The sequence below is a fragment of the Molothrus aeneus genome, chromosome 5, assembly GCF_037042795.1.
Source record: "Molothrus aeneus isolate 106 chromosome 5, BPBGC_Maene_1.0, whole genome shotgun sequence".
In the NCBI taxonomy this organism is placed as follows: Eukaryota; Metazoa; Chordata; class Aves; order Passeriformes; family Icteridae; genus Molothrus; species Molothrus aeneus.
In genome coordinates, this window is record NC_089650.1 from 20,849,141 (window position 1) to 20,862,952 (window position 13,812).

The window sequence follows — 13,812 nt, forward strand, 5'->3', positions numbered from 1 at the left end:
TGGTTGTTGGCAGGAAGCCTGTGTTTCACTTCATACAGTAGACTTAGCTAAGTCTGACAACAGTAGTGTCTGACCATTTTATCTCCCCACCCATCTGCTTTTGGGTTTTCCCACCTACAAATCTTCAATAAGTAGATGAAAACAGACGACCTTAAGCAGTTGTTTTTAAAAGCCAGTTTTTCTAATTGGTAAATTTAGTAGCATGTTGCTGTTAAAGTGGGAGTTGGTGTAATAACTTCTGTAGGTTTCCTTCATTGCTGCAAAAAATGCACATTATCCAGAAGCTCTCCTTCAGTAGGAAGAAAAAAAATCAGACGAGATGCTTTGGTTATGATTGTTCAACTTCATCATGTTAGCTTGCCAAAGGCAGCCTCTTTAGGTGATGGGAGGTGCAATAATCCGTGGTTCTCTGGGCTTTGTATGGGTCCAGTCCGGCTAGCTGGAGCCCAAGCCCACACGGACCTGCATGGACTGAAGATAAAAGACGAGAAGGCTCTTCCCACGTGGGAGCAAGTGTCCTGTTTATTGGCTTGGGATGGGACACTGCTGGCCACAGCGACCCCCCAGGCAGGAAAGAGGCCGAACCTTTACCTGCAGTGGGGTTTTATCCCCCAGGGGAAAGGGGGCGGGGAAAGAGGACCGTGGCCAATGGGATGCCATTGGGGAGGGGCGAGGGGAGGGGATCCATGGGGCCAGGGGTGTAGAAAGGAGTGCATGGGGAGAAACCATGGGATGAGGAAGGGGGAATAATCTAATGACATACCACACTCAGTACAAAATTCCCATTACCCAGTGCAGAACAACTACTAAATAAACTATTTAGTGCAGTACAACAGGGAGGGTTGCTTCAGAGAGTTCTTTCTCAGTGAAATGGACGTCTTTTGTGCAATGGTTTGTAGGGAATAACTTAGGTTTCCTGTGACATTGAATAATTGGGAAGGAGAATGTTATGCTCTTCTAACAGCAAAGATGAACTCCATGGGGCTAGTCGATTTGGAAAGTGAAATTGGTTATGTTTCTGCTTTGTTCTGTTAGCCTGTGGAGTTCCTGAAGTTTTCTTCCTCTCTTCCCAAAACATTGATGAGCAATAGAGTGGAACACTTGCTTTGCTCATTATCTCTGTACTTCTGACCTTCTCTAGTTGTGCATGTTACTTTTAGGACTTGAAATCCCAAATGTCTCTGTAAATTATTTCTGTTCATAAACTTGTTCTGTCACAATCTGATGCTTCCATCCTGTAGTTTTCTGTCCTGATGGTAGCAGTCACCAACTTATGAAGAAGCAGTTCTGCCTGGATGCTGTCTCTGTGCCAGTTGCATGACAGGCTGTGTGGAGAAACTAAACCTGACTGAAATTGGAACTCAGGTGGTCATTAAAAAAAGAATTGATTTGAATTGTTTTTCAGGTCCAGGTTATACTCATCATTTGGAAAGCTAGTATCCCTATATTAGGGAGGGAATTTTTTATAGGAGTTGATATTGCCTGTCAGAGGAGGGTGTGAATCCTACTTTGGTGACAGTACAGACGTAAAAACGCCTGTGGAAGTCTGCCCTGAAAGGAAGTGTTAGAAGTTTGGAGGCAAAGGAATTGTAACCGGTTTTGTGTTCTTGAATAGTTTTTTGTTTTCTATATGCTTGGTTTTGTGCAAGTTAAGAGGATAACAGACATGCCTTTTACTGTTGAAATAGTGTTTTGGAAATTGTTTGTAATGCTTGGGTTCTGTCATGATTGAAGTATTTTTCATGGGTTTTATTTCACTAGAGTGTTTTACAGCTTTGATTTAAATGTAAACAGGTAACTTATTGCAAAGCTTGAATTGCTAAAAGCTGATTCATGTTTCTGGTTTTGAACTGTTCTTCATTTGGAATTTTATCTAGTTAAAACCTTTGGTTTGTTCTTCCACGGGGTTCTGTTGAAAGTGCCTTGTCAGGGTCTTACCTGTCCAGCCTCGTATGAGGGAACGAGGGTATTTTGTGTGTAAGTTGCTCTATGCATTTCTGTCATAGCAGTGCTCTACCACAGAGTGAGAGACCTGACCTTCAGGTCACTTATATTTCCTGTCTGATTCAAGAAATGTTCACTTACTCCACTGATGCAGTGGATGTGTAGGCAGTTCAGATTAGTAAGGGCATTACTACTACCTCTGCTATGTGAGCATTTCACTTGAAACATTTAGTTCCAGTAGTAATTCTTTGTCACTTGGTTTACTCTTTCAGTAAGTGCAAAGCTCTCTGCTATTATTGGCTTTATCAGTTTAACTTCTGTGAAGAAGATTCAATGGCAGTATTTTACAAAGACAAACATAATTTGTCAGAATCTCCTTAACTTCCTCTAAGTAGAACAATAAGAAATTTCATAACAATAAATTTCTGTTCAAAGTTGAAGAGATTGAAGATGTCACTGTCAAATTGTGAAATTAAATTAAGAAAATAAAAGCATCATATATTTCCTAGTGTTAGCATATTCAGTCTCTAATTTTAGATAGGTGGTCAGTGTTCTTGGTTGTTGTTCTGTTTTTCAGTAGCTATTTGATTCACCAGGTAATTGTATCTCTACTGTTCAGTCTGTGACTGAGCATACCATATGATCAAGTACATTAATCCATTCAAAGGGTAGTGTGAGTTCCAGTCCTTGCCTTTCTCTTCTTTGGTAAACTAAGGTGGAAAAAAAAGAATAATTGCTCTCTTTATACCAGAGTAAGAGAGGAATGTTTATTTATGAGGGAAAAATGAAGCAGTGAGTCTAAGTTTCTAGAGTGACATGGGTAGTGTCTTGCAGAAATAGCATTGACATAATGCTGGTGTCTTGAAATAGGCATCTGAAAATACTATTCAGTTAAGTGCAAAGAAAAATAATCAATAGCAGTCCTTGGAAAGAATGCAGCAGACACCACTGGCAAAATGTAGTTTGGGTATGCTTGGAGTTCAGTAGTGCTCTACCAGTCAGTAGAATGGCACTAGGAAGTGGTGTACAGTAAATTCTTGTTTTTAAAGACCCGGCTGGAATTTACTTAAACTAAATTTCCTGTTTGGGGAAAGTTAATTAACTTTCACTTGTGAAGTTGTGGATATGGAAAGATAGTGGATATCATCAGTATAGCCTTAAACTAGACCATGCACTGCAGTTTCCCTGGTAGAGGTATACATAGTTGATGCTGTGAATTCTGGATTCTTTGAAAGAATGTTATTAAAACTTAATTCTGTTTGTTTACGTCTCCATGCTTATAGTTATCTTTGTAAATCTAAAAACTGGTCACAGTTCAATACTAATGCAGACATCTATCTGTCTTTCAAATATTAGAATGTTAATGATGCAGTTGCTCTTACAGAGAAACAGTAGAATATTTGCAATGTCTGTGTCCATACTTCTATAGCTACTTATTTAGCAGGTATTCCCTTTCAAAGTGTGTTCTATGCTATTAAGCGTAAAACTAGAAGCAGAGTTAGTCACTTGACCTTCTTCTGAGCTGAAGATATATGTGTTTCATGGCATTAGAATAAATCCTTGGGGAATTTCCTCTGCTTTTGTAGTTACTGCTCTTATATGGGGAGAGTACCTGAATAGCCCTGTCTGATGCTACTTGTAAACTAGAATGTTTCCTGAACTCATGTCATCCATGGTGAGAAATACACACCTTTCACCATTCTGGTATTGACAGCCCCTGCTTCCCTTGGATGCAGAAAAGTCAAGTTGTTCTCTATTGTGGAAGTAAAAGGTAGAATCATTTGAGATTACCTTTGCTTTCTATTATCATCATTTTATGATCTTCCTTGTTTTCTTCTTCTTTACTGTGAATTGGAACTTCTGTCTGTTCTTCCTTGTGTGCAAGTTCTTGCATATGTGATGAAATTAAGTGGAAGCTGTGAGGTGAGGAGAGAAAGAAAAACTTTGGATGAATATGAAGAGAAGTAGGAAAGGTGAAAGAAAGTGGTGGCCAGGAAGCGTAAGTAGAGGTTGTACTTGTTGACTTGTAGCTATGACTAAGCCATGTATGTTTTTGCATTGTATTGCAGATGAAGCCTTGTACTTCTCCTATGCAGTGGTACTAACACCACCTTTCTTCCTTTCTTTGGCTGGTTCTTCTGCATTTGTTTATCTGTCCCCTCCCAAATGAACTGTCCCCTCCCTGATGAACTGTGTGTCAGTCTTTCTGGTTGTTGGTTACTGATACAATTAAACAGGATTTTGATCTTCATTCTGTAGTTATGAGGCCATACATTTCTTTCTTTTACATGTTTTCTTTTATTCATGTTTCTCAACATGTCACAGCAAATAACATGAGTGTGCTCCTTCTTCTTGTGCAGGATCACAAGGCCACCTTGTGCCAGGTGCAGAATCTCCCAAATGATGTTTCTCCTGACTCAGTCTAGGGTTGCATGCAGGTGGTTGGTGTCAGGTTAGTCTGTGATGGCAGAACTGGGGGGGCTTTGCTGTGAGGTTCACCTGAGGATCTGTCAGGTGTCAGTCTCACCTGGATCAAGTAATGGCTGCTGATTTGTTCAGGGAGACCTTGAGGAATTTGGTTTTTAGTATCTTGGGTGTCACTTGAGTGTCTGGCTTTGAGTCAGTTTGGTGTGCTTGCCTGTCAACCTGGCCTGAGCTCCTCAGGTCTTTGCTTCTCCTGTAACCTGAAATGGGAAAGTATTACCCCTATTAGGAGCAGCTAGGCTGAGCTGGGCATGTGGTGTTCTGCTGCCAGGTCCCTTGGCAGAGCAGGGTGGAGGGGGGAGCCCTGTGTTTCTGCCATGGAGAGAGCCTTGTTGGAGGAGGCTGGTCTTGCACCCCAAACAGTGCCGGTGGCTGATGCTTGAGAAAGCATCAGAGATCCTTGTGCTGAGCCAGCTTGATGAGTAATTTGAAAAAGTCAGAAGCTTCACATAAAGTTTGTGTTCAGCTTTGCTGCAAATATAAATGTTGATTGGCTTGGTGAAACCTCATCTGTGAGTTTCATTAGAAAGCTGTTTTGGGTGACATAGCAAAAGTGTTCTTTTTAAGTCTAGGTTTTAGTTTCTAACCCTGTAGTCAGGACAGAGCTGGCTCACAAGGCCACAGTTATTCTGAACCCTTTGAAATTAGTGTGTGAAGTCTCCAATTGTCTGAGTTGGGTGTCTTGATTTCTCCCTGTGACACCAAGTTGTGAAAACATGCCTTCAGCCTTTAATTCCGAGTGTTTGGTTTGTTTTTTGTTTTTTAAGGCTGATAGCAGCATAAGTTACAGAAGTCAAATGGGGCTGGTGATAGTAATAGCCAGCTTGTCTGTGCTTTGGTGTATTCTCAGATGTCAACTGACTTTGGGGGCTGTGATTGTTAATGAACTTGAAAGCTTTGCTCTGAAATTTATGGTTTTGGGGATGTCCTTGCTTTCAAAACTCTCTCTGGAGTTCTGAGATTCCCTCAGAAGGATAAGGCTATCTTACAGGCAAATATAGCTTGTTTTCTTAAGGGACTAATTCTCACTGTCAGGCCTTCACTAAGCCTTGAAAACCTGCTCGTCAATTTGAGGCAGCAATGACGACGGGGGATATTTCTGAAAGTGTGCTTGCTGACTCCTTATGCTTTTCTTCTCCCTTTGCCTTCAGCTTAACTTGCACATAAGATCCTACTAGTCTGAAGGAGAGGAAGGAAGGCTTTGGGTCTTACCTGTCCTGGTTTTGGCAGCAACTGCTTCATTGGTCACCATAGGTGTATTCATTGTGGTCGAGACATGGCAGCGGGAAGGAAGGCTTTTAGTTCTGCTTGATCATTACATAGTTTGTTTTTCTGCCATGTGTAGAGATTCTTTTCATTGCTCTCTAATGAATTACTGCTGTGTGATTATGGTTATTGCTTATGTGTGGAGGAGGAGGGCTGTCCTCAAGTGAATTCACTTGCGCATATCAGATGTCTGAAGTGGCAGGTTCTTTAGTGAATTTTGTATTCCTTTTCCTGTAGCTTGAGTTTGATCCTGCCTTATTTTGTAAATGCAAACTGAAGGCTATTATAGTGGATTGAAGATTGTTACAGCCTGAAAAAGAGAAGTCTGGCTAATTGCAGGTAGTGTCAGAGCATGTTGGTTACTTGTAGTGCAGGGTGAAGAAGCTTGGTGAGAGAAACAAGGTGTTTCTGCTAGGGGAGGATGCTTTGAGAATCAATGTAGAAGTGATTAGAAACAGGCCTACCATGGAGTTATATTCTTCTTTGAATGCAGGAAAATGCTTTGAATCAATAAGCATCAAGGAGACTGAACATTGTCTAGTCAAATGCTAATGTGAGTTGAAGCAACACAGCCTTTTAAAGTATTTTTGTGCCATTGTTTTTGAGTTATGCCTCCTTGAAGATCCTGCCTGAGTAATAGTGAGAACTTGGTAATCTTAAGAAAAATCTCCAGTTTTTCTGGTCCTCTATGTCTAATTCTTTTGGTCCTAGAAGGCCAGATTTCCCATGGAAAATAAATGGGAATGCAAGGAATGGCAAAAAATATCAGCGAATAAAGAACTTTATTGGCAAGATTGCTTCTTGTTCTTTAGGTTCTGGGTGTTCCAAGACAACAAATTATATATTCTGGTGTGCTAGAACTGTTGAATATGCATATGGCTTGTATGAAACATGAATCTATTTCCCCTGTGGGTGAAGGGTTCAATAGATTTGTTTTGTTTGCAGAATTTCTACCTGTCCTCTCTTTTGACATCTAGTACTGCAAATGAATTGGTGTGACTGTGAGATGTTACCTATGACTGTGATGTATTCTTAAATTGAAAATGTTTGTTTGTGTACTGATAATGCAGACATGCATTGTTATGCCTGTCTGGAGATGAGCTGTGGGAGTGCTAGCAGTTGGATAGGATGTTTTGGGGATAAACTGTGCTGATATGAATGAAGATAGTTTCTGTCTCCATTTGGAGTCTGCACAAGTGCAGGGAGGAGAACTCAAGTCTAGAAGAATTATGTAGTCCATGGTACAATTTTGCAAAATTTGTAGAATTCACAAAGGTGAAATGAGAAATCTGTTGAAAGTAATTTTATAAAGAAATAATCAGGCCACTTCCATCCAGTCAGATCTCAAAGGTTGTGAAGTTGGCTTTGTTGTGTTTACAGGAACTGTCTAGTTGAGAAGGTAATGTTGTATGATGGGTAGATCTGTGAACGTGAAGGAGCAGTGTTGCGTTGCAGCCAGCTCATGGCTGTGATTGCTCTTGCTTCTCTGAAGTATAAATTTGCCTTATATATTGAGAACTTAAACTATCTTACTTGAACACCTTACCATTTTAATTTCTAGATGGGAATGATGAGCAATCCCAGCCCTTATGGTCAGCCCTATAGTCAAAATACTGGGCAGCAGATTGGAGCCAGTGGACTTGGCCCTCAGATGCAGAATAAAGCTGGACTGCAGAATAGCTTACCACAGTTTCCAATGGACAAGAAACCAGTTCCTGGGGCAGGAATGCCTAACATGGTAAGTAGAATGAAAGGTATATTCAGAAAATGTTGGGGTAGAGAGGAGCAATATGCTCTGGTCTTGCCACATTGTAAGATTTTGCAGCTGTATTACCCAGGGTGAATATGTACTTGGAATCCACACAGAACACACTTGTTTCAACCCCTAGGACTGATATGAGGGAGAGTTGTGCTTTCTGTGTTGATAAACTGCACCTCCACTTTTTGGCCTTCAAACCCTGTTAACAGGGAAAATGGAATGGAGCTCCTTAATTGAAATGAGCTTTGCAACCTTTTGGGACACCTCTGCTCTCCTGTCCCATCCTTTCTTTGCTGTTGCTGAATTGGGCCCCTTCTCCTCAGAGTATCTCTGTCTGGAGAGTTGTTTTCCTGCTTGTACTCGCTGATGCTTTTGGTAAAGAGAGGTGTCCCTTTTTGAACAGGTGTTACCTGTGATAGGGCTTAGGAACCCCAGTGTGAGTTCTTTCTGGTGAATTACAGGAACATGCACAACAGTCCTGATGCTGGAGGTGTTTCTCTCGCAACTGTAGTAGCCTTGGTACCTTTCCCTTTTGCCTCCACTCTTACTGCAGCAGGACTTAAGGAAAAGGGAAGTAAAAATGGTGGGAAAAGTGGATGACCCAAGCTTGTAAAGCCAGTGCCTCACCACGTGCCTTAATGTTAGATTCCCTGGCTTGAGCTTAAAGCTGATGCCTCATTTTCAAAGTTTAAATTGGTTAGGGGTATGACATGCAACATGTCTTACTGTTTTGGTTTTTTTTCTCTCGGGTTTTTTTTTTTTTTTTTTTTTAATTTAGGAAACAAATTCATTTTTCTGAACATAGCTTGTGTTTCTCCCTGCTTCAAATTTCACTTCCACATGCCCCCTGGGAGGGTCCATCTATTGATCTTACTAACTGTTGCTGAAAAACCATTTCTTAACTTTAATACCTTTAAATTAAGAAGAGCTCCATCCTGTGAGTTTTATTTAGTGGTTTTTTAAGTTGAGCGTGAAACATTGGAAGACAAGGAAACCAGTTGGTTGTATGAATCAATAAAAAAGCAGCCAAAACTTGTTCAGAACCCCAGCTGTCAAGTTTGTATTCAGTGCAGAGCATAAAACTTTTGAAATTGGTACCCAGCTGAACGTAGGCACTTAAAGTTGTTGCTGTCTCAGCTGTCATTCAGAATGCCAGGCTGCAAACAAGGGAGTTATGGTGATATTGGAACATGCACAGACCCTGGGAGCCTGACTAATTGGTGAAGTCACCTTGTCAAATGAAAGGTTTATACTAGTAGTCAAGAGCTATAGGGGAACTGGGGTTTAGAAATACAGGTAGCTGGGGTCTAAAGATCTGGAGATCTCCAGAAACATCCTGTAGTACCTGAAGAATCAATTAGAAACTGAGGTCTATTAAACTGTAGTGATACAAGCAATATAGAGTACCTGAGCCTCTCTTGTTTGAGTATTTCTCAAATGTCACTGAAAGGAATGCAGAGTTCTGAACAAATAAACAGAAGCAGAGAAGACAAACTAGATGTTGCCATACCTGACATTAGTTCTGTAGTGTTTATTATCCTGAAGTTGTGCTTCATCTCTAACAGAGACTAGGAGATGCTTGTTTTGAATGCTTATGTGCAAATTTGCTGATGGAAAAAGGTTAAAAACTTCCCAGAACGCGCCTTTCATTCTCCTTTTCTAGGAGCAGTCAACTTGAGATACCTTCTACTGTGAGAGAAAACCCTATTCATTCTAAAATGTGCTTTCTTCCATTAATGCAGGAGTTGTGGATGCAAGTTTTAGCATCCAAAATGAGATTTGAGATCTAAATGCTATTAATATTTTCTGGTTGGTCTAGCACTGCAAATTAACCTGTGAGCATGTGCAAAGGTCTGCTGGCTATTGATAAGGCAAGAGCTAGGACTAATAGAGTGTAGAGTGATATGAGGAGGAAATTGTGGCTGGCAAGAGAATTGCTAGGACTGTTGCTAAGGGGCATTTTTAATGAGTCCTCCAGAAGTACACATAAGTGGGCTGTTTCCTTAATCAGAGAATCTAGTAGTAGTTGTTCCTCTTATTGGACTTTCTCTTATATGCTGTTTACTTGCTAAATGAGTTCTTTTCAAAAATAGATTTTTTTCCAGGAATTTCTTTTTCACCTTCTTCAGGGCCAGCAGCAAGCTCCCCAGGTGCAGCAAGCTGGGATGGGGCCAGCAGCTTCTCAAGGAATGGGGTCTGGAGCACCAACAGCAGATCCAGAAAAGCGCAAACTCATCCAGCAGCAGCTGGTTCTCCTCTTGCACGCTCACAAGTGTCAGCGGCGAGAGCAGGCCAACGGGGAGGTGCGGCAGTGCAACCTCCCGCACTGCCGAACCATGAAGAATGTCTTGAACCACATGACACACTGTCAGGCTGGCAAATCTTGCCAAGGTAAGTGGGGGAGTGGTTATGTAAATGTAGGACACGTTTTGGGGAGGAGAAGGGCTCCTAGAAAGAGGTGGACTAGTGGGTGACTTGGGAAATAAGTTAAAGAAATTCTGCAGGGAATTGTAAGCAACTTCTGAGCCTCTAAAGTTTAGGTAAGTTAGAGGGGACAAAATACAACAAAGAGATGAGTAGAAAATCTTTTGCCTAACTGTAACTCATGGTAGAATCTTTTGGATTCTGCCTTTTTTTAAAGGTAGACATAAACAAGGAATCTGCAGATAGGAGTCTACCTGTCTTCCTTAAACTGAAGAGATGAATCTCGAGCAATACCAAGCCATGAATTTGACTGCTACTGGCACTTGCAACCTCTCTCTGTCCCACTAAAATATAATCTCCCTTTTTGATAGCCTTGGCTCATCTGGATCGTGCCAGTTGTTGACATTTCAGTTGCTTGGCGCAGTCTGCCTGATACCTGAGCCTAGATGGAGTTATCCTTCAAGCCATGGAGACATAGGCTTGGGTGTATCACGTGGGGTTTTTGAGTAGGCTTTGGTTGAGCCAATAGTACTAGAAGAAATCTGGCTACATTTTCAGGGCTAGTTAGTGCTGAACTATTTCAAATAATACTTTGACTTCTGTTGATATAGGTGTGTGCTCTGAGAGAAAATGGTGCACTCTATCCAGTTTATGATGACCATGTGGAGATAATGGGAGCAGTTTGTAAATGCTTTTCATTTCTTCTCTTTGTCAGTGGCACATTGCGCATCTTCCCGACAAATCATCTCACACTGGAAGAATTGCACCAGACATGATTGTCCTGTATGTTTGCCTCTCAAAAATGCTGGGGACAAAAGAAATCAGCAATGTAAGTCTACTGGGGAATTCTGTGTGTTGAATAAACTATAAAATGCATGTTGGGAGTTAGACTTTCGTGCACGCAGATGGAAGTGGTGATGCTCCCAAACCTGGGAACATGGTAATGAGATTTTTCTCTTGTTTTAATCTCAGAATATTTTTCTGGCTGTGATTGCTAGTGTTTATGAGAACTTTCCAACTTTATTGTATTTTTCTATCAAGAAGAAAGGGAAGGGTAAGGGTGAACAAATCATAACTCTCTCAACCAAATGGTTGGCTTTTCATTGCTGCTTCTTCCAGCTGGACGGTTTCTGGAGACAGATGTGTGCACGCGCGTTGTGTCGTTTCAGCCCTGATACTTGGTTCTGTCTTCATTCTTTGTTTGCATAAGATGTCACTTCCCCTTTCTCTTTGTGTCCCCTTAGTCTCCCTCACAAAATGTTTGGCAAGATTTTTGTCATTGTGTTATTTGTATGGGGTTTTTTCCTCCCTGCTTAATGTTACTGTAGCCTCTTCTCATGACTAATGTGAGATATTTCTTGGTTTAAGACAACTTAAAAAAAAAAAACCAAAAAACAAAAAGGGCAGAAAAGTTGTTGCAATGGCTGGTGGAAAACTGTATGTACAGTTCTGCCTTTAACCTCTGTGACATGCTGTGCCTCTGTTTTCACTTTGAAGCAAGCAGATGTGTCCTAAATACTTAAGAGTGAGATTTCCTCTGAGCAGCCCAAAGGGAAAACAGCAAGTTGGATTGGCTGGTTGAGTCAGAACTTGTCTCTCTGTTTCGTGACCAGTTTTTCAGATCTGTTCCCTGCATGCTTCCAGAAGGAGATGTTTTAGTTCTGGGCAGCCAGTGCACTCTGTCTGTCCCTGTATTGCTGGGCCTCTCTGGCTGCCCTCGGCTCTCCTCTCTAACTCGGCGTGTCTCTCTCTCGCAGCGCTGCTGGGCGGAGCTGCGGTGGGACTTGCCAATACCGGCTCTGTGGGCGTGGGGCAGCAGACAACGCCCAGCATTAACACTACCAGTCAGATCGACCCCAGCTCCATCGAGAGAGCCTACGCAGCCCTCGGACTGACCTATCAAGGGAACCAGATGCAGACACAGCCCCAGGCTCAAGTGAAGAATCAGCAACAGGGACAGTCACCCCAGAGCCTGCGCCCTATGAATCCTATGAGTAAGTTTATCTGGTAGTGTTAAAATGCAAACTACAGGCAACTTCCCCATGCTACATCTAATGCAAATTTTCTCAACCTACTAGCTTAATACTGCTAAAAATTTGCAAAAGGTAGGGCTTTGTGATATTTTAGACTTGAAAAAGCAACTTACTCAGTGGAACAGGAACATTAGAGGGCCCAGGTGCCCTTCTCTGGAAAACAAGTTCTCTGGAAAAACTGGTTTCTTTATAAAAATGATAATTTTTCAAGGCTTTTTTTTTTTTTTTTTTTTTGCTTCATAATTGTACTGTAATGAAAATTTCAGGATATTGGGGAGTTTATAATTGGATATGCAGGCATTGGAATGCCAGCATTCAGGGGTACTTCCCTGTCACTCAGAGTGCAACATTTTACATTTGTATCTCAGATATGTAAAGTTTGTTTAAAAAATGAAAAATAGTGAATAACTGACATCCTCCCTGAATCCTGTCATGTGATCTCATGTAGCTCTAAATTGTCTAAGTGGTTTATAGGAACATTGTAGGACTGGATAACAATTTAAATTCAAAGTGCAGTTAATCAGAACCTGGCTATCAATGGTGTCAAATGAAGTCATCTTTAACCACCAAGTCTAAGTTTGATAGTTTGAGATTACATCACAGGAGTTTTTCTCACTCTTAGCTGTTTGCTTGAGTTGCATAAGCAGATGTGGCTTTTTTAGCGGAAAAGAGGAAAGAGGAGCTGGCAGTGATTTATCACAAGCTTGTATGGGATTGTAGTGATCGTGCCTGTGTGTCCCATGAGAAGCTTGTGTGCAGAATGAGAGATTGGTGCAGAAACACACAAACTGCAGCCTGCAACCAACTGCTACACTGCTCTGCAAAGGGAATGCTGCTCCTGAGTCACTCAGGAAAAGGCTGCTGGGTAGAGTAGGCTTGTTAATAAGATGACTGGCCCTCACAGATTGCATGTGACTTGCTAAAACTTTACCGTCTAGTGTGTGAAAACAGAGAAAAGGGCAAGGGTCCTGAGAGCTTAGTCTTAAAACAATTAGATTAAAATAATATGATTTTCCGTTGTGCCTTACAGTCTTTTCTGAAGCAATATTATTCTTATTTTTTAATGTATGTAATTACTTACAGACAGTGTTTTGCCTATGCATTCCTTGCAGAACAGTGGGCATTCTTTGTGCAATTGCTAAGTAAATCCAATGAAATGGCATTGAAAAAGCTCTTGGACTGTGAAGAACTGCAGCTTACTGTAGAAAGGAGAAGCATGGAGAGTGTAGACGTTTGACTGTTGCTTCCTTATTAGGAGTGGGTAGCTAAGGAGGGAATTACAACAGGTGAGATAGGAATTATCAGGTGATGGCCTACAGGACAACAGGGCTAGTTTAGGAGAAATAGCAGAATTTGATGAGGACTGGTATGTGAAAAGATGCAGTCTTAATTAGCTCTAACAAATGGTGGGTTTTGACAGTTGAAAAAGGGAGAGTTTAGTAAAGGTTGACTGTTGTCTTGCACGGCAGTGTGCTTTCAGATGGCAAAGTGGATTTGGGAAGAAGAAAAGGACTAAAGAAAAGGAGATTTGGAACAGATTTATGAAAAATTGGTTTAGTACTTGGTTGTGATATTAGGGGTATGTATTAGGCTCGATATACCTAATTTCAGTGGGCTTCTCCTGTATGCAGTGTGTTATTTTGTTTGAAATACAGATTCTGTAGGATTCAAATGTCCTAAATACACGTGAAGCTTGGTAATGGTTTTCATGCTACTTGTGGTGTCACAAAATGATCTGTTTGGAAGCTCCAGACAGAAATATACTGCATTTTGCTTTACTAATTTAGAGGTAACTGTAGTGTGTGAAGAAAACAGGCAATTTTTATGGTGATTAAGGTATGATTCAGAAAACCAGATTTTGTTACGCAACAAATTAGAGGTGTTTCCTGCAAAGGATTGTCA

The 13,812-nt window shown here is 41.1% G+C and overlaps 1 protein-coding gene across 1 annotated transcript in view; it reads left to right on the forward strand.

The window, feature by feature from the left end:
* The window catches only part of EP300 (E1A binding protein p300), a 61,414-nt gene that overhangs the window by 17,562 nt on the left and 30,040 nt on the right, over positions 1–13,812 (forward strand). Inside the window, exons 3-6 of the mRNA XM_066549600.1 lie at positions 7,256–7,432; positions 9,583–9,844; positions 10,593–10,706; positions 11,635–11,871. Of these exons, the coding sequence (XP_066405697.1) occupies positions 7,256–7,432; positions 9,583–9,844; positions 10,593–10,706; positions 11,635–11,871 (790 nt within the window). The remainder of the gene's footprint in view (positions 1–7,255; positions 7,433–9,582; positions 9,845–10,592; positions 10,707–11,634; positions 11,872–13,812) is intronic.